At 40.5% G+C, this 22,110-nt stretch overlaps 1 protein-coding gene across 1 annotated transcript in view; it reads right to left on the reverse strand.

Annotated features, from left to right (window-relative positions):
- The window catches only part of LOC127456374 (1-phosphatidylinositol 4,5-bisphosphate phosphodiesterase eta-1-like), a 95,553-nt gene extending 81,121 nt beyond the window's left edge, over window positions 1–14,432 (reverse strand). The window contains exon 1 of the mRNA XM_051724827.1: window positions 14,294–14,432. Within this exon, the coding sequence (XP_051580787.1) occupies window positions 14,294–14,336 (43 nt within the window). The 5' untranslated portion in view covers window positions 14,337–14,432. The remainder of the gene's footprint in view (window positions 1–14,293) is intronic.
- Between the last annotated feature and the right edge of the window lie 7,678 nt (window positions 14,433–22,110).

Raw genomic sequence — 22,110 nt, forward strand, 5'->3', positions numbered from 1 at the left:
AAACATGTATTATGCAGTTAAGCACCTGCGCACAGGTTCAACAAACTATTCTGTCCTGCATTGCCAGCTCTGGAGGTGCATTTGTAGCTAGCTGTTTTTAAAAAGAATTATGGTCCTAAGATCGTCGATATATGGACTAGACTAGGTCCAATCCTATATATCCCAAGTCTGATATATGGGCAAGACAAGGCCAATTAATCAGCCAATATGTAACCTTTTTTTTTATTGGCATAGATCCATTACCCTGCCTGCTAAGAGAAGTGTTCAAAAATCTACCGACAGCCTTGACAGTCTAGTCCAACAAATGCAAAACCCAATAACTACACTAACACTGTAACTGAAAAAATAGTTTCAAAGTACCTTGGTTTAAGTGTGGATTTTGTTGTTACTTTACCTTTTTTTATGCTCAATTTTCTCTGAATCTGAGGATGGTTCTGCCGAACTGCTCTGTAATCTCCTGGGAATTTCACACACAACAGTCTCTAGAGTTTACTCAGAAGGGTGCCAAAAATAAAAAACATCCAGTGAGTGTAAGTTCTGCGGATGGAAACGATTGTTGATCAGAAAGGTTAACGGAGAATGGCCAGACTGGTTCGAGCTGACAGAAAGACTACGGTTACTCAGAAAATCACTCTGTACAATTGTAGTGAGCAGAATAGCATCTCAGAATGCACAACTCATCGAACCTTGAACCGCATTGACTACAACAGCAGAAGATCATGTCAGGCACTTTATTAGGACCATAGTGTTCCAAATAAAGTGCTTATTGAGTCACATTAAAGAAGAAAACATGTTTCAAATGCATTTCATGTTGACTAATGTTATGTTTACTCATTTAAGTATGACATAATCTACGATCAGGTTGGAGAAAGAATCGTCATTGGCTAGTAAATGTTTGTTTTTACTCAGCAGACTTTTGACGACATGTAAGCATAATGTAACAAAAAAATATATTAAGCAAACTGAGAGAGGGGGCCTCTTCATATATATTCACGCAATATAGTTGTAGAGCTGAGGAGGGCGGGGCCGGGCTGGAATGAGACACACCCGGTCCCCAATCAGCCTGATGGGGCGCGCGAGGGATAAAGGCGGCCGGGGACGACAGTTCGAGAGAGAGAGAATTACAGACAGCTGTGCTGTGTTTTTAGTTGTGTGTTTTTGGTTGGGTTTTTGGTTAATAAATTATTATTTAAGTTGTCAAGCCGCTTCTTGCCTCCTCCTTTCCTCTAAACCCCCTTACACTGGTGCCGAAACCCGGGAAGGAGGAGGGATTCCCGTCGCAGAGTCCTCGACACTGCCGTCCACCCAGGGGAGCGCCGCTGCCATCCGACGGGGGACGGAGTAGCCCGACTACCCGGACGCGGGGAACGGCCGCCGTCCGCGAGGCGAGTGGGGACAGGACTCCCCGACCGCCTGGAGCGAGGGAGCCGCTGCCGGGGGCGGAGGAGTGCCCTGCCGTCCCCCGGGAACGCGGAGGGGTCGAGAGAAGACCGCCGTCCGAGGGGGGAGGAGGGAAGCAACTCCCCGACCGCCTGGAGTGGTAGGGCCGCTGCCAGGTGCGGAGGAGAGTCCCCACGGGACGCCGGGAACACGGAGGGGCGTTCTGTCCACTGGGGGTCGGAGGTCTGACTCCGGTCCGCCCGGGGAGGAGCGGCTGCAGTCCGCCTGAGAGGGTGGAGTAGTGATCGAGGACCACGCGACGGCGCATCAGAGAACTGGTGAGTTTCTTTTTCTCTCTCTCCTCTCTCTCTCTCTGCCGCTCCGTGTTGGCCTTTCCCTCGCCATTTTGTGTTGTTTTTTCCCCTCCTGTCTCCTCCCAGGTCGAGGAAGGCGGGGAGGACCCGCCGGCAGTTGGGGCATAAGGCACGCCCCCCCACCCGGAGAGGAAGGGTGGGGGGGATGTACGTCATGCCGGGGGCTCCCCGGCCTGAGGCAACGCCGGGAGGAGTGTAGAGCTGAGGAGGGCGGGGCCGGGCTGGAATGAGACACACCCGGTCCCCAATCAGCCTGATGGGGCGCGCGAGGGATAAAGGCGGCCGGGGACGACAGTTCGAGAGAGAGAGAATTACAGACAGCTGTGCTGTGTTTTTAGTTGTGTGTTTTTGGTTGGGTTTTTGGTTAATAAATTATTATTTAAGTTATCAAGCCGCTTCTCGCCTCCTCCTTTCCTCTAAACCCCCTTACAATAGTATATTGTAATTTTTTTTTTAAGATATTTTGCTTTATGATTTGAATCACATTTTAGCTTTTTAAAAATTTAAAAATGTCACATTCTATCAATTTATATGATGTCATGAAATCGCATTTTTAATAATGATACAAGCTGTTTTCACTGTTTGAAATTTCGTACACATTTTTAACAAAACAATTCACAAGGTAGGAACCTAACCTAATAATGAAAATTAGGGATCACGATTGTGAAATCTGGCTGACAATTAATTGTCAAACAAATAATTGCGATTATGACGATGAATTGCCTGTTTTAGGGCTATGATGATTAATTCACTCTGTTTTAGGTGTTTCACGAACATGACGATTAATTACCATACAAACTCACTATGTGTGCTTCATGCACACAACAAAGTCATTTATACAAATTTAGCTTTGGTCATATAATAAAATAAGGTATATGATTTCCTTTTCAGGCTTCAAAAAATTTAATTCTTCACTTTCACACATTATTTTAAGGCCCTCTGATTAACCCACAAGCCCTTATTTCTCGTGAAGGAAGACTTTGAGATTCTGTTTCTTGCATTTTATCATCTCCACAGAAATAGAGCAGGGCATCTCCTGTCTCACTGCGTGTTATTAACACTGCGTGAATAAACCCACAATGACCACGGACATTTGCCATTACATGGCTGTTAAGTGAAAATGGAGCGCTTTGCGTTCACAAAATTAATACGTTTATACCTTGTTTATATTTTCGCAGGAGTTTGGCGCAAGCCTCTGTAGACGTCAGAGCGCTTGAGAAGTGGTTCATCTTCACACGCTCTCAAGAGAGCTGCTCGTGACATCCGCGGTGCGGTTCCCTGAGATGCTCGGAGTTCAACTGAATTAGACACAAGTGCTTTTTCCTGTGCGCACATGACAGCATGCAGGGAAAGACGAGGCTGAATCCAGCTTCTTAGTCAACTGCTTTTTATTCAGTAAAAGGGCCTCGGTGCTTCGACACTACACAACTCTATCACTGGCAAGTGAAATGTTAATATTTACTTGCCAGTGGCTAATAACAGATGCTTTTTGGTCGCATAGTGCAAAATTTACTTTCATATTATATATCAGCATTTTATCAGCCATCTGCCATGTTGTCTAGATACCAGCAGCAGTATTTCCACTGAAAAAAACTCCTTATCTGTTGACCACTGATAAACCAATATCAGTCGAACAATAGTTAGAAAACTGGTTTGTAAATTGCAATCAAGATATTGCCGGTACCCCACTCAGTCAAAAGATTCTCGACATAAGTGGTTGAAAAACACCTTCTCCACAGTGCGACTGTGGCACACCAAACCAAACTTCAAATCGCCACTGAATGTCATCTTCGATCCTATCGGGGGAATTGGGATGATTTCATGGTGGCAGTGCCATCTGTGTTAGAATGGATCAAGCAATTGGACTGAAATATAAGCATTATAACTATTTTGTGGGTTGCCTTGCTCATCATTTTGCATGTTTAAGTCCTATTTTGTATCTTGTTATATACAGTGGCATGCAAAAGTTTGGGCACCCCTGGTCAGAATTTCTGTTGCTGTGAATAGTTAAGTGAGTAGAAGATGAACTGATCTCCAAAAGGCATGAAGTTAAAGATGAAACATTCTTTTCAACATTTTAAGCAATATTAGTGTATTATTTTTATTTTGTACAATTTTAGAGTGAAAAAAAGGAAAGGAGCACCATGCAAAAGTTTGGACACCCCAAGAGATTTGAGCTCTCAGATAACTTTTACCAAAGTCTCAGACATTAATTAGCTTGTTAGGGCTATGGATTATTTACAATCATCATTTGGAAAGGCCAGGTCATGCAAATTTCAAAGCTTTATACATACTCTGACTCCTAAAATCTTGTCCCAACAATCAGCAGCCATGGGCTCCTCTAAGCAGCTGCCTAGCACTCTGAAAATTAAAATAATTGATGCCCACAAAGTAGGAGAAGGCTATAAGAAGATAGCAAATCATTTTCAGGTAGCCGTTTCCTCAGTTCGTAATGTAATTAAGAAATGGCAGTTAACAGGAATGGTGGAGTTCAAGTTGAGGTCTGGAAGACCAAGAAAACTTTCAGAGAGAACTCCTCGTAGGATTGCTAGAAAGGCAAATCAAAACCCCTGTTTGACTGCAAAAGACCTTAAGGAAGATTTAGCAGACTCTAGAGTATTGGTGTACTGTTCTACTGTGCAGCGACACCTGCACAAATATGACCTTCATGGAAGAGTCATGAGAAGAAAACCTTTCCTGCATCCTCACCACAAATTTCAGCGTCAGAAGTTTGCAAATGAACATCTAAATAAGCCTGATGCATTTTGGAAACAAGTCCTGCGGACTGATGAAGTTAAAATATAACTTTTTGGCCGCAATGAGCAAAGGTATGTTTGGAGAAAAAAGGGTGCAGAATTTCATTAAAAGAACACCTCTCCAACTGTTAAGCACAGTGGATCTATCATGCTTTGGACTTGTGTTGATGCCAGTGGCACAGGGGAACATTTCACTGGTAGAGGTAAGAATGGATTAAATTAAATACCAGCAAATTCTGGAAGCAAACATCACACCACCTATAAAAAAGCTGAAGATGAAAAGAGGATTGCTTCTACAACAGGATAATGATCCTAAACACACCTCAAAATCCACAATGGACTACCTCAAGAGAAGCAAGCTGAAGGTTTTGCCATGGCCCTCACAGTCCCCCAACCTAAACATCATCGAAAATCTGTGGATAGACCTCAGAAGAGCAGTGCATGCAAGACAGCCCAAGAATCTCATAGAACTAGAAGACTTTTGCAAGGAAGAATGGGCGAAAATCCCCCAAACAAAAATTGAAAGACACTTAGCTGGCTACGAAAAGCTTTACAAGCTGTGGTACTAGGGTGTGATAAGGGCTTCGGGCCCTTTTCCTTTTTTGTTATTTTGAAACTGTAAAAGATTAATATAAAAAAGTACAATTGCTTCAAATATTAAAGAAATGTGTCATCTTTAACTTTAAGCCTTTTGGAAATCAGGCCATCTTTTGCTCGCTTAGCTATTCACAGCAACAGAAATTTTGATCAGGGGTGCCCAAACTTTTGCATGGCACTATACTTCTACATACCATATTTTGGTTTCTATGTGTTATTAATGCATGTTAAGCCTTACCCTAAATAAATAAATATAATAATAGTTAATAATAACCAAGACCATCAAAGCACCATTTTCCAACAAAGATCATAATCAGAGATCAAGTTAGATTATAGCAGCAGCAATAATCACACAGCGTCCCAAACCCATCCCACCAGAAGAGGATAAAAGACTCAATCCACAAGGGAGATTTGCGCTACAGCTAAGTCAACGAGATGGTTTAGCAGAACTGTCATAGTGTTCACAGTGCCTCAGAGCATTGTGAAGCAAAGGGATCTGGATTGGGAACATGTCACACACACCAGTAAAGCAGATTAGACTGTGTAATGTGTACAGTCTGTGCTATAAGTACCCAACAATACATCTGTGCTTGCTCTTTGCTCTCAAATACTCAAATATCTGATAATAGAGTGCAGCTGTGCTCCTGTTCTAACAACACTTCAATTCCGACTCTATTTTCACTCTTTTCACGCATCAGATTCCAAGTCATTACACAGTACTCAAAACTGATGCTTAATTAAACCAACCTACAACAGGAAAGACGTGAATGGGCACTCACCCAACACGCAGGAACAAAAACAGCATTTAAAGAGGATGTTATGGGAATACTCTGCTGTTTCTAAGAGCCAGGCACCCTTTCATCACATAACGAGACCTCTTTCAGGCTTAAAATAGCCCAAACACTTTTGTTTGTTTTAACGATTGTAGTAGAACGCTGCATTTTGAGCCATCTGTTTCATAAAACACTTTAAGTTTCACACAAATCTAGCCAGTCAGGTAGAATACCTGGCAGCGAAAATGGTTTATGCATCCCATAAAGCTCACATTCTCACTTGGGCTGTGAGAAGATCTCATCCACTATTTTTGAGAGGTGATAATGGCCTGAGCATCCTTTTTTCCTTTTTCAATTGCATCTCATATCTGATGCAATATGCTGGTAAAAATGTCAGTTTAATGAATATGCAAGCTAATTTTAGGTCTCAGACCAGGGAATAGGTGGTTAGTTTTTTTTAGCTTAACTTGAAGTGAGAAAGCCATTAACCCTTCTGTTTTAGAGAAAATCACAAACAACCATTTTGTTCGGGTCAAAAAAGACCCGGTGAAGTACAGTCAATATGCATCACCTCCCTTTTTATTATAAAAATGAATATTGCCATAGGCTTGTTGTTCACACTAAACACAAGCTTTCTCAAATTGCATTTCACCTGGAAAGAACGGCAGAGAAGTACATGCATAAACACAAACACACTGCAAAGAAATAAGCACAAAACTTGCTCTGACAAGAAATTTCTCACCTAAATATGCCAAACGGCACTTTTGTGGCACTGCCACACTGCCTCCAACATGATAGAACCTGCGTGCCAAAAGAGATGCCACGTTGGCCATGGCCGAGTGCTCCGACGTCACAAAGAAGGGTCCCTTGCCGTCAAAACACAAAATTGGCCGCTCGAGATTGAGCGGCATCCCTGAAGAACTCTTACTTGCTGAGTTCCCTTGAGACTGCGAGCCACATATTCTTCTGAGTGTCCACATCTAACGCCCACTTCTTTACACAGAACCCACCATTCCACCCTCTCTTTGGTCATATATCTTCTATCACGACAGCTATTCACACAGAGCCTTTGAACCTTTGTGACTGCAGAAAGCAAATGCGAGCAGGGATTTCCACAGAATAGTTAATGTATTGTTGTGGAGAAAATGTGCATGATGATGGGGCTTTGAACAGATGTGTTTTTGTCCAGGAAGGTCAAAGTGAGCAGCATAAGTAATACAGATGGAAGAGAAAGCAGATAATCTTAATGGTATGACATAACAAATGAACAACTGAGTGTGACTGCACACAATCTGATCTGGTCTTTTTATACTTGGACACTGGAGAGGAACAGAAGGACATTAACTGTTTTGGGGAGCGTAAAATAAAGAGGAAATTGCATCATGTCTAAAGGAGAAGGCAATGCAGGCAGAGATCTGGATGCAGTTAAAGATGTAGCTTTAAAAACACAGATCGAAAGTGAACTCTTTTAGATAGTACCTAAGAGGAGGGATTTAACTAGTCAGTGTGGGTGGATCTCTCTGAGGTCCTATGCTGTGAATTGTGCTTATGGATCTTGAGAGTGGAAATGGAGGGGGAACCACTAATTAATTGAAAGCTCCTTCATTCCTTGTGATATCAGTTGAACATCCATCATGAATCATTTAGTCACGGAAGTTGCCATTTGAATCCTTTTTTCTAACGTAAACTCAAAGTTCTCTGTGTCCTCGTTTTCTCCTGCTCTACTTCCTCTCTTCTGTGCCGCTAAGACTACACATGCTAGAATGAAGATGAATTCATCCAGATATGAAATTCTATCTGTCCATCACACTGCTTCTTGACCTATGGGTTCTGACCACTGGTCAGATGCAGGAAGATGTCCATCTCAGATGCAGTAGGCAGATGGCTCATAATGTGGCATTTAAACTCTCCTGGCTCCAAAGATGCTTTTGAGGTTAGAAAAGGGTAAAGGGTAAAAAAAAAATTGTTTGCTGTTCTTTAACAAACTCTGGGTGCTCTGCCCTCCATGGTTGGATAAGTATATCTGCTGCCCTTGCTATGTAAATAAAGGCCTGATATACTTCATACGAAATCGAAGGCCGAACAGGTGTGACGTCATTTCGAAAAGATGATGTTTTTGAGTTCAATTCGGTGGTTCATAACAGCTCGCGGGGGCAAACTTCTTATCGGTTGCTAAACACCTTCTTACTGCCATTGGTCCATGTCATCAGTAGGTGTGACCTGGAGCTCGAACTACTTTGAGGCTGTCAGCTAAATCTATATACGTTGTTCAGTCAGTCAAGATCAATCATTATGAACACAACGGTGTGTAGAGTAATTAGCGAGCTGGTGCAAATTTACCTACATCTGTATGACCATTCCCATAGAGACATTTTCCAAGACCATTAGTCTACAAAAGGAATCAAATCTACTCAGATACTTTCCCATAAGTGCCCATTCACCCATGTGCCATCAGCAGCGAAAGCCATTCACACATCTGCCCAAAGTAAGATATGGCTCTCTTATCATCATTCTTTTATCTGTATTCTGCACATTAACAGTCTTTTACACACCAATCTTTGCAGTAGTATCAGTGCTATCATAAATTACAATAACAGAGTGTAATCGGTGCATATTATGGCCACATATAGTGAGTTAGCTCAATAGCTTGACGAATTCAGAGTCTAAATGAGACAAATTAAACATTATCTACTGCATTCTGTATATATTACTTTAAATTATCAGCGAGTGGTTAAAACAGCTTTTTTCACTGACCTCATGTGAATTCTTCTCATAGAATGAGTCATGAAGTACTAGATAACACATTTTAATGTCACATTAGTTAAAGTTTGACATGTAGTCTTGAGCGTCCTCATATTTAAACGTACTTCTAAACACCTCCAACAGTGGTGTCTGAATGTTTGCAAACAGTATACTGTTGCTCGGCTGTTTCAAACTCTTCTTACCCCTGTAGAAGAATGGAGAAGAACTTCTCCGGAAGTATATCGGGGCCTTAAATTTGCTGCTAATCTCTTTACATTTAGCAGTACCTCACAAGCAAGAGAGCTGCAGGTCAAAGCCATGCTGACATTCAGTACAAGAGCACAGTGTGATATTGCTTTTATGCAACAGTTTTGTGGGCAAGAAGCTATTGAAATATCGAATAACTTTAGACACAATTAGGCCAATTATTTCGTTAATTTTTTATTCACTAATAAAAATAATTCCAAAATGTGAAGACATTTCTCTCTAGCGCTACCGATAGTGGGTTGAGTGAGCAACCACTGAGACTCGGGTTCTGGTCCCATAGGAACCAGGAAGTCATCACGTTCACATAAACAATGCTAAGTGTGATTTTGAGGTTGCATTTTCACTTTAAAATGATCTTTTTACTCCATTGACGGTTAGGTTTAAGGTTGGGGATTGGGTTAGAGGGTAGAGTTAATAAAATATGCATTCCTATTACATCATTTACGACTACAAGTCATAATACAAGTCACTTTTGGCGCCACTCTGTGGACATTTCACCCAGAAAATGGAGCTAACACTAGGGATGCACCGATACCACTTTTTCTCTTCCGATCCAATTCTGATACCTGAAATCTCAGTAACGGCTGATACCGATCCGACACCAGTGTTGTTTTTTCATAATCAGTTTAGAATATCTATACCTCACTGAGTGATGCTAATTATATGTAAAGAAACGCAAACCTCTAACTACACATTATTTCAATATAAATGTACAAACTATTAAGAAAAGCTTTATTGTTAACTAGTCTAATGGATAATGCTGCAGCAAAATTAACAGTAATTCCAGTCTAAGTGTTCAGTAAAAAAACATTCAACTTGTATCTGGACTTTAAAGGATTCAGATCTCTTTTTTTGTTCAATTTAGTTGTAAGATATCAGTCCACTTTTCATTCACAGTTATTTTTTGGAACCCATTAAACTTAAATATTGTTATAATTTGTAAACAAATAATAATAATAATAATAATAATACATTATTATTATTATTATTATTGACTTTTTGAATTTTAAATACAACAGTAATATTTTTCAATCATGCACCTTTAACTTTAAAACCCTCTGGCTTTTATTTTGACATTCTGAACTCTCCAGGAAGTCCTGTATGTGTCTGTTTGTAGGCAAGTTCACAGTAGTTTAATTCACGTCTTATTCAAATTCTGGTAAAATGCACCTCCGGCACCGTTCTAAATGCATATTATAAGTGAACCGAACTATTGAGCATCTACATCTGAGATGTTGTTCGTGAGTAGCGCTCAAATGTTCCACAACGTGTGAAGGCTAAAAATAGCCACGAGTGTGTGTGTAAACAGAGCAGCACCATTCAATAGCGCTGGCGCTGCACTTGCATATTATATATTTACTTATTAAACACAGCCTTTTGTGATTCACAGAGCTATCGCACATCTTCAAGTGGCTTTGAATAAAATGCACGAGTCATATTAACTACTTCAATGGTGTTTTTATGGTTCTTTTATGTCATTTTTGGAGCTTGACAGGAACGAACATGACTAACACACAGTATCCGATTTGGATCAGGCTCGTTGGACCGATACACGATCCATCTAAAAACGTCGTATTGGATCGGTGCATCTCTAGCTAACATGTGTCCAAACGTCCAGCCACGCTTCCAGCTTCGGGTACTAGAGGTCAGTGATCTGAATTTGTGTAAGCACAGACCGATTTCAGCAGCAGAACTTTCGACCTACTGTTGCCAAATTCACCAGTCAGATTAGTCAGTTGACAAACAGGTCATTTGACATGGCAAACATTATGTTTATTAAAAATGGTCATCTGAACATCATGTATATTTCATAAAAATGAGAGATCATCCAGCGCTATTGATCAGCAGCAAACACAGAGTCTTACCTTTGGTATTCCCTTATTAATTTAAGACTGTCTGGAGTTACTGACAATTGGCAAAGTGAGCAGTGTATCTACTACACACTGCCAAATTACTATATATTGGACTGAAATTTTCATTTGTCTACTTCTATTATTAATTTGAAAACCTTCTTTCTGGGTATGCAGAAAATCTGGAGGTGTCTTGTGGGAAAATGGGAAAATATGTGGCAAAACATGGCAGCTAAAAATAATAAAAGACCAGTGATAGCACCCTGTTGTTCCTGCATGGTGGAAACTAGCTTTTCGCAGAGCTCCCTTGAGAGAACAGAACATCCCCAACATCCACGCATCAAATGGGGAATCCACTTATCACTGCCTCTCTGTCTTAATTAGAAAAAATGATGACATTACTGCCATCACTCATAGTGTATCACTACGCTTTCAACAGGAACCCCACTGAGCACCCACAATCCATCAGAGCAAAAATAACTGTATAGAATCATAATATATGCATGGCTGCTGCTATGACAGTTGATGTTCTCCTAGTATTGACATCAAAGAAGCACTGTTAGGCAGGCTGGTGTTAGGGGAGATGTTCAGGATGGTATTGGGTTGATTGGGGAAGCCCCTCCCCTTTGCCATTTCCCTTTACCCAGCACAAGTATGGAGCAGAGCTGATACTGATATCTCACAGAACAAAAACAGGTACCCCTGTGAACTGTCTAATCTCTCTCACTTCAGAAAAATGGCCATGGATATGCACTGAATGGAAATCTGCCTCCAGACTGGCTCTTATGGTGGCTGTTGTACAACTGAAGACTATTAGGTCATACAGAGTGGGTGGTCATAAAGGCTGTTACGTCCAGGGACGTATTTATTTTTATTGTTGTTATTGTGTCTATTTGTCACTGTCACTTGTTGTGGATATTGTCTAGGAATTATGATTCGAGTTACTATGGTGTGTATTTTCCCTGAGTTTTCTCCCTCTTTTTCCTCTTCTGCTCCTCCCAGGAGTTGATTGCTCCCAGCTGAGCCTGCTCAATAATCAGGAAAGAGGCAGCTTAAAAGCAGAGGGGAAATTCACAGAGAGTGAGAACCTTTCCTTCAGAGAGTTCTCCAGAGTGGTGTTCTTTGTGCTGTCCCAGCTCAGTGTGTCGTGTCGTGTCGTGTCGTGTCGTGTCGTGTCGTGTCGTGTCGTGTCGTGTCGTGGTGTGTTGTGTTGTGTAGCTGGAAAGCTTAGTTGAAGCTTTCAGTTATTATTACTTTAACTACTGTTGATGGTGACTCCAACTTTTAAGCTTGTTGTAGCCTAAACGTGATTTATTTATTGTTTCCTTTTATTTACTATTGTTTAGTGATTTTCCAAAGTTTAAACCTGTTGTACATCTTAAACACTACTCAGTTGTTCATGTTTAACTTTTTTCTATGGAAGCTGTAGGGAGGTGGGAGCCATTTCTGTTTTTATTACACTTTTCTCCTGCTTTTGGCCAGTCAGGGAGTTAGTGTACATTTCTGTTGTTTTCTTTGAACAGTTTAGTTACGGTTTTACTCCCGCTTGGCACACTTCTCTTATGTTTATCGTTTTGGCCTTTCCCCCTCCTGAAGTCGATGCTTCCTATTTAGGTTGTTATTTAATACTTCTGTTTTCTGAGCCAAATAAATGTTAATAATAACTGGGGCAGGGTACAGATCATCGCTATTAAAACCAAAATCCTGTTACTCCTCTAAAACCCCTTGATATAGTGTGCTGAGGACTTAACAAGGCCTATGGCAATGCTACACGTCACATCCATTATCTTGCTCTTGCTACTCTTGAAGAATTAGTTGAGACACCAATACGGGCCAACAAAACTTCTTAGTTTATGCTTTTGGACTAAGTTAAATGAATAGTTTGCCCAATATATAGGAATATATACCCTTATGCTATCCCAGATGTGTATGACTTTCTTTCTTCAGCAGAACACAAATTAAGAATTTTGATGAAGGTCCATACAATGCAATTGAATGGGTGCCAACATTTTGAAGCTCTAAATATCACATAGGTCAGCATAAAAGTACTCCATATGACTCTAGTGGTTAAATCAATGTCTTCAGAAGTGATTTTATAAGTGTTGGTGAGAAACAAATCAATATTTTAGTACATTTGTACAATAAATTATCTTCCCAGCTCAGTCAATCTCCACTTTAGTGCTTCTTGGAGTGAGTGCATTGTATGGACCTACAGAGCTGAAATATTCTTCTAAAAATCTTAATTTGTGTTCAACAGTAGACAGAAAGTCATACACATCTGGGATGGCATGAGAGTGAGTGAGTGAAAGTGAGTGAGTGATGGGAGAATTTTCATTTTTGGGTGAACTATTCCTTTAATGGGTCTCTTAAAATGTACAAAATTCAATTAATAGGCACTCAGACAAGGAAAGAAACGGTGAGGAATGGAAAGGAAAGGAAACATTTAGGTGACTGAGCTCTGACAGAAATGGAACATTGTGATGAATCATTATCTGAGAGGTAACTCCATATTTACATGGGAGACCTATTTCTTCTTTGTGGGAGACTACCAAACAGTCACGGCAGTCACACATACACACAAATACAGACAAAGGGTAAGAGAGCAACCTGTTGACATGACATTTGATCCATAAAGGCGAACAACAGGGTCATTCAGCTGCGATGCAATGAACAAACAGATACAGAGAGCTTTTATCAGTGCTGTAGTGATAAAGGATTTTCACATTTAGGCCTAATAGGCTATTTATGCTGCCCATTTATGATCTTTCTTTGTATTATGATATGTAAAAATACACATAATTAAATGGGAGTATAATTTCCTCTGTCAAAGTATTCAAAAGTAGACGTTAACTGCAGAACATTATCACTGACACAAGTCAGCCAAAAGCGCACCGAAACATGATGAGCGGATCCTACTGAGGCATATGACATGTATCATACGGACCTGTTTGGCGCCAAAGCTTCCGCGGTCAATGCGTTATGGGCGCGAGACAAATGTCACAATTACTTGAACCGCTAACATAAACAAATACCGCCCTACAGCAAGGTCTTTTGGAGGGAGTAAAAACCCCAGGCTGTGTGATTTTTCTATTGTCCCAAAATAGGCTACCTGATATCATTTTTTCTACAATTTGTATCATAATCTCAGTTACATATCAGAACATTTGGCTGCTTCACAGCTGGGGAGCAAAACAGCTGTCAAACATTCAATTAGCTTCAGCCTGTAAATTTGTGTTTTCAAGCGCTACTTGTCCCCACTCCCACTGAGTAAAACGGCATTCCCATGTAGAACCATGGACAGCTCCTTACAGATAAAAGCCTCTCCTGCTGCCTCACAACACTTGAAAAGTCATGATTGCACAAACCCAAGCCTCAGCACAAAAAGAAAAACACATTAAGAACATCACTCATCTTAAATTGCTCCATAGTAGAGTTAATATAGCATTTAGCGCGTGAAAATAACGCAATTACACAGTAACGTGCTCAAATGCCAGAAAGCTCAATAATTAAGCAATTATGCGCGTGATATTACTACAGCGTAATGTATGACTCACCCCTCTCAAAACTGATATTTCTCAAAACTTCTAGCTCCGCCATTGTAGTTGATATCGGGTAAACACCGCATTAAGAAGCGAATTCCTTTCGGTATGACGAATAAGGAAAGATGATGTGCGCTTCAGAATGCAGGTGTCACTGCACTCCATATAACATGTCTATTATAAGTCCCTCTTCTTCAGGAATTTAAATGCAGAAGAATGACAAGGGATTTGTTAATTTTTTCTAAACAGTTCTTGACTGTAAACATTTAATTAATTATAAAATTTTGATGCATGAAATCAAGGAGCGCGGGAAGGACCTCTCCAGTCTCCGCTCTGTGCAGCGCGCGCACTCTTATTCTCTCACGCGCGCTTTTTTTGGCTCATTCTCATTACGGAGGCGCCAATGATTCTGATCTCTGCACGAGGCGTATATTCGCTTCTCTCTTTTTTGCGCACACATTTGAGTGCAGGCTGGAGGAAATAATGCGATGGGAGGTGGGTGTTATGAAAGCGATTAAGGGGTCTGAAAGCGCAAGAGGTCAGCAGAAAAGTATGGTATGGATGTTTGGTAATTGGTATGGGGTAGATCAAGAAATAGATCTTTGGGGTAACATTTGCAGCTATGACTTTATTACAGGGTGGAGAGTTAAAAGAGAGGGAAATTAATTTTTTAATTCACTGTAAATACTAGTTATCTAAAATGTGTGTGTGTATATATATATATATATATATATATATATATATATATATATATATATATATATATATATATATTAGTTATACATACTCAAAATGATCAAGTACAAAATTGCACTTGAATAAATTATGTTTGGTCAAAACAAGGGAACTTTTCTAGAAGCATAATAACTGTTATTAAAAAAAATATATATATATATATATATATATATATATATATATATATATATATATATATATATATATATATATATGTATATATATGTTTAAATTCTTATGAATATTGTTTTGTTGTAGCTTGATAGTTGTGATTTGTATGAAGTCAGTTTAAATAAAAACTATGATACTTTAATCACTTTACTTGAGCTGAATGAGTATGTTTACTTAGAAAAAGCATGCAAACCAATTGCCTTAAAAAATGTAAGTAAGGTCAACCAATTCAATTTTTACAGTGTTTAATGGAGATTTCAGAAAGATCATTTTCCCCTTAAAATCCTGCAACCAGATTTGATAGGAAAGATATCGGACCTTTAAAAAGGCTGATAGCCGAAACATTGGTAAATAAATGAGCCTGTATTTTGAGTTGTCTGAATGTGAGTTGAGTGCAGTTATATATTTTTTTTCCTTTCTACATTTTTGCCATAACTTGAACCTCTGAATTTAAGGTGTGTGTTTACTTAAGTATCTTCTAAAAGGAAAGATATAGGAAACATTCAAATTAATTGGCAAAGTTTGAACTGACCAGTGTATGCTTTTATCACAAAAGTGCACTGCAGAGAAACATTGTTAACCATCAGCATAAATTCTTGTGCTTGTGTATTTGAAAGCAGACTGATTAACACGCCATCTGAATTCAGTTTAACCCACGATTTTGTAATGATGAATATACTTTCACATCTCATTACTACGAATGGCTGCATAATCACATGCACTTCAGCGCTATTAGTATTAAGCGGAAGGTTTCTAAAAGATTAATATAACATAATGTATTTCTCATTTACCTGTGTAATGTAATGTTCGAATGGTGACAGTTTGTTTTCAAAGGAAAAGTGAGATGTAAAGTGCAGACAGATTTTAAAGAGGTATTTCACCTGAAAATGAAAATTATCTCATCATTTACTCACCCCCATGCCATCTCAGATGTGTATGATTATCTTTCTTCTGCTGAACACAAATGAAGAATGAAGAATATTTCAGCTCTGTAGGTCCTCACAATGCAAGTGAATGGGTCCCAAAATTCTGAAGCTACAAAATGCACATAAAGGGAGCATAAAAGTAATCCATAAGACTCCAGTGTTTAAATCCATATCTTCAGAAGTGATATGATAAGTATGGGTTAGAAACAGATAAATAGATGACAGTTTTTACCATAAATTCTCCTCCCTGCCCAGTAGGTGGCAATATGCACGAAGCATGCAAATTGCCAAAAACAAAAGCAGAATGTGAAAGTGAAAGTGGAGATTGATAGTAAAAAAGGACTTACATATTGATCTGTTTCTCACCCACACCTATCATATCGCTTCTGAAGACATGGATTTAACCACTGGAGTCGTATGGATGAGCTGAAATATTCTTCTAAAAATCTTCATTTGTGTTCTGCAGAAGAAAGAAAGTCATACACATCTGGGATGGCATTAGGATGAGTAAATGATGAGAGAATTTTTATTTTGGGTGAACCATCCCTTTAAGCTATGGATTACTTTACTCCCCTGGCACATTTCTCATTTACCAAGAACTGTGAAAAAATGAGCAAAATGTATTTTAAACAAAAAATAGAGCTGTCAGAATTAACGCATTAACGCATGCGATTAATTAAAAAAGTTTAAAACATCTGGTGTGAAGGGCGGAACCTTTTGTAATGTGTCTGCCCCAGAGTCATTACACTTGCCACAAACAGACACAACACCAGAGCCCTTCTACCAAGATGAGCCTACGAGCTTAGCATCAAATAGCATAACGCGGTGGTCCCATTGACATTCTATGAGCAGTACTGTCGTAACCTTCGCGGCTCTATCATAGGAGAGTGTTATCTCAGTAAATAAAATAATCTCTGACAGCGCTTCCCTGTCAGTGATAAAATGATGGAGAAAGGAGCTCTTAGCACTGTATGATGTATAAAACAAGCTATGATGGGACTTTTAATTACCACAGAAGCAAGTCAAGTCTTATCTATCACCAAAAGGGTTAGAATAAGATATGTTTGTCTGGAAGCATTTTTCATGGTGAGTTCAAAGCTTGACGCTGGCATTGACACTCTAACGTGAATCATGAATGCAGCTTGAACATTGCTGTAACAAAGGGGATAACTACAGTCTACCTACAGATTAATATTGTGGAGGATGAGAGTTTAGAGATTTAATGCCCATTGCAATGAATATGCAACCTGTGGGGAAACTAGTTTTCAAGTAGTCAAACTCCAACTTAGCGTTTAACGTATAATGTTATTTGAATTGGTGCTATTTTAGTGCATTTCTATCTTTATACTGTGGTAGGCTTTGTTTGGAAAATGTTAATAAAGCATCATTGTTACATATTGTTATGTTTTCTTTCCTAAGATGGAAATTAATGCATTTTGACAGGAAAATAAATATATATAGTGGCAAATTTCAGCACTTTCAAAATCTGCAATTAATTGCGATTAACTACAAAAATGTATGTGATTAATCGCAATTAAAAAATTTAATCGACTGACAGCACTAATTAAAAACCTTTACTTCAAAAATGGAAATTCTGTCATTTACTCACTCTCATATTGTTCCAAACCCATGTAGAATGTTTTGTAGAATGTTTTCACTGTTCTTTTCCATACTACAAAAGTATACAGGCGCTGTCAAGCTCCAAAAAAAAAAAAAAAAGCACCATGAAAGCAGTCCATAAAATTTGTATACAATGCTCCAAGTTTTCTGAAGTCATTACAATAGCTTTCTGTGAGGAACAGCCTGAAATTAAAATAGAATTCACAAAAAAATGTATCCCTCTAGCTCTCAAATCTCATTCATGCTTCTAAAGTATATGCTCAATGTGATGTATTAAGTTAAGTATGCACACTCAGTGTTTCAATTGGCAAGCAGTTCACTGTGAAGCCTCTGTCACACTCATCCATCACACAACATCTGTGACAGTCAGAATGAAATATAAGTTTGGGTCTTGTCGACCAACTCCTTCACATTCACGGCATGCAGGTAAGCCAAATATGCTCTTCATATCCATGTTGTTTGTGTGTGTTTGTGCGTTACTGACATTGATAAATGTCTTAAAAAGAACACTGCTGCTCATTGACAAACAAATACAGTTGTGCTCAAAAGTTTGCATACCCTTGGAGAATTGGTAATATATGTACCATTTTTAAAGAAAACATGAGTGAGCAGGCAAAACACATTTCTTCTATTTCTTATGGGATTCATATTCAACTGTAGGTTATAACAGAATGGCACAATCATAAAACAAAACATGGCAACAAAGAAAAAAATGAAATGACCCCTGTTCAAAAGTCTGCATACCCTTAGTTCTTAATACTGTGTATTGCCCCGTTTAGCATCAATGACAGTGTGCAGTCTTTTGTAATAGTTGTCTATGAGGCCCCAAATTCTTGCAGGTGGTATAGCTGCCCATTCGTCTTGACAAAATGCCTCCAGGTCATGCAAAGTCTTTGCTCGTCTTGAATGAACCACACGTTTGAGATCTCCCCAGAGTGGCTCGATGATATTAAGGTCAGGAGACTGTGATGGCCACTCCAGAACCTTCACCTTTTTCTGCTGTAACCACTGGGGGTCAACTTGGCCTTGTGCTTAGGGTCACTGTCGTGCTGTAAAGTCCAAGTGTGTCCCATGCACAGCTTTCATGCAGAAGAATGCAATATGTCTGCCAGTATTTTCTGATAACATGATGCATTCATCTTGCCATCAATTTTCACAAGATTCCCCATGCCTTTAGAGCTCACACACCCCCAAAACATCAGTGAGCCACCACCATCCTTCACAGTGGGGATGATATTCTTTTCACTATAGGCCTTGTTGACCCCTCTCCAAACATAGCGCTTATGGTTGTGACCATAGAGCTCTATTTGGTCTCGTCACTCCAAATTACAGTGTGCCAGAAACTGTAATGCGTGTCAAGGTGTTGTCGGGCACATTGTAATTGGTCTACCTGACCTTGGCTTGGTATCAAGAGATCCCCGAATTGTCCCCTTCTTAATAAGTGATTGAACAGTACTGATTGGCATTTTCTTTTTTTTTTTTTCTTTTTTTTGGGGGGGAGGGATTTTTCCCCTTTTTCTCCCAATTTGGAATGCCCAATTCCCTAATGTGCTCTAAGTCCTCGTGGTCGCATAGTGATTCGCCTCAGTCCGGGTGGCGGAGGACGAATCCCAGTTGCCTCAGCGTCTGAGACAGTCAACCCGCGCATCTTATCACGTTGCTTGTTGAGCGCGTTGCCACGGAGACATAGCATGTGTGGAGGCTTCACGCCATCCACCGCGGCAACCACGCTCAATTCACCATGCACCCCACCGAGAACGAACCACATTATAGCGACCACGAGGAGGTTACCCCATGTGACTCTACCCTCCCTAGCAACCGGGCCAATTTGGTTGCTTAGAAGACCTGGCTGGAGTCACTCAGCACGCCCTGGGATTCGAACTAGCGAACTCCAGGGGTGGTAGCCACTGATTGGCATTTTCAATGCTTTGGATATCTTTTTATATCCTTTTCCATCTTTATAAAGTTCCAATACCTTGTTACACAGGTCTTTTGACAGTTCTTTTCTGCTCCCCATGGCTCAGTATCTAGCCTGCTCAGTGCATCCACGTGAGAGCTAACAAACTCATTGACTATTTATACACAGACACTAATTGCAATTTAAAAAGCCACAGGTGTGGGAAATTAACCTTTAATTGCCATTTAAACCTGTGTGTGTCACCTTGTGTGTCTGTAACAAGGCCAAACATTCAAGGGTATGTAAACTTTTGATCAGGGCCATTTGGGTGATTTCTGTTATCATTATGATTTAAAAAGGAGCAAAACAACTATGTGATAATAAAAGGCTTCATATGATCACTATCCTTAAATAAAAAACAGTTTTTTTGCATGATCAGTCATATTTTCAAAATCAATGCCAAAAATTCACAATTTCTGCTAGGATATGCAAACTTTTGAGCACAACTGTAGTCCAGAAAAACATCTAAGCTCAAGATCCCAAGAATGGATCGAAGTAGATCCTCACAGATGAGCTGTAGGGTTGCAGCTGGAATGAGGCTGATATGATCAATACTGTCTAAGGAATCTGTTAGGTCAGGACAATGTTAGGCTTCCTTGCTCTATTCATGTGCGTATTGTGTGTAGATGTGTGGCTTGAAAATGTGTTTGTATGTGGTCTAAGAGATATCAAATTGGGCTGGCCAAGCATTACTTGTGGTCTCAGAGTCTACCCACTAGTCTATCATCTAATCAGTTTACACACTGACACAAACATGGGCAAATACGCACAAACACATATTTGTTTTCTATCATGCTGGGCACTTTCAACTATGTCTTTTTTGGACTCAAAATGGCACCGAGTATGGCTGCTGCGTTGCGAGCTCCGACACAACATAGTAGTGTTTTGTTTGTTTTGATCACAATTCTTATGTTTTTTGTCTTGGATGTTGTCTGCTTTATTGTCTATGACAGACAAACACTTTTGGACATTGGTTCAGCAATTTCACACCGTAAACCGGACTTCAAATTCCTCAATGCCGACACGCTGTTTACAAACACGCCAGCGGAGCCCTTTGTCTGGGCAGTCCGGACGCGGAAACGAAAAAGGAAAAGGGGAAACAGAGCCGGCCTTCTCATCAGAGTAAGACGCCGTGCAAATCGACCCCCGCTACCCACTATTCTACTGGCAAATGTTCAGTCTCTGGATAACAAGCTCTGCGAGCTGAAAGCGCGGATCTCTTTCCAACGAGAGATGAGGGACTGCTGCATTATCTGCCTTATGGAAACTTGGATGTCTGCGGAGATTCCAGACTTAGCCATTGAACCCGCGGGGTTCTCCGTGCACCGAGCGGACAGAGCGAAAGACCTCTCAGGTAAAAGCAGAGGTGGTGGTGTATGTTTTATGACCAACAAATCCTGGTGTGATCAGAGGAACGTTCATTCTATCAAGTCTTTCTGCTCTCCTGATCTGGAATTTCTCATGCTTCTGTGTCGAACATTCTGGCTACCGAGGGAATTCACAGCGGTCATTATCACTGCTGTGTACATCCAGCCACAAGCCGACACAGACCGGGCAATCAAGGAACTGTATGGGAGTATAAGTGAGCAGGAAACCGCACACCCTGAGGCCGCGTTCATTGTGACCGGGGACTTTAATAAAGCCAGTTTAAAATCAGTCGCACCAAACTACCACCAGCACATTAGTTTCAACACATGAGGGGACCGGGTTTTGGACCATTGCTACTCTCCCTTCCGGGATGGCTACAAATCCCTCCCCCGCCCACCATTTGGCAAATCGGACCACTCTTCCATTCTGCTTCTGCCTGCTTACAGGCAGAAACTGAAACAGGAGGCACCCACCCTCAGAACGATCCAGTGCTGGTCGGACCAATCAGACTCTACGCTACAAGACTGTTTTGATCACATGGACTGGGAGATGTTCCGGTCTGCCTCTGATGACGACGTCGAGCTTTACGCTGATAGCGTAATGCGTTTCATCAAAAAGTGCGTGGAGGACGTGGTTCCGACCAGAACAATACGGATCTATCCGAACCAGAAACCATGGATAAATAGCGAAAGTGCGGACCTCCGCTTTTAATTCCAGGAACGCGGAAGAGGATAAACAAGCCAGTATCAGAACAGCAAAACGCCAGTACAGGAGCAAGATTGAAGGACAGTTTAACACCACCAACTCTAGAAGCATGTGGCAGGGAATTAACATCATCACGGACTTTAAAGGGAATAAAAACTCCGCCATGAACACCGCTGCCTCTCTCCCGGATGAGCTAAATACTTTTTATGCTCGTTTTGAGGGAAATAACACCGCCCTCGCGGAGAGAGCTCTCGCGGCCGAAGCTACAGAGGTTAGTTCACTCTCCGTCTCTGTAGCGGATGTAACCCGATCCTTCCGACGGGTGAATATCCGCAAAGCCGCGGGCCCAG

This window comes from Myxocyprinus asiaticus, chromosome 18 (assembly GCF_019703515.2).
Source record: "Myxocyprinus asiaticus isolate MX2 ecotype Aquarium Trade chromosome 18, UBuf_Myxa_2, whole genome shotgun sequence".
NCBI classification, from domain to species: domain Eukaryota; kingdom Metazoa; phylum Chordata; class Actinopteri; order Cypriniformes; family Catostomidae; genus Myxocyprinus; species Myxocyprinus asiaticus.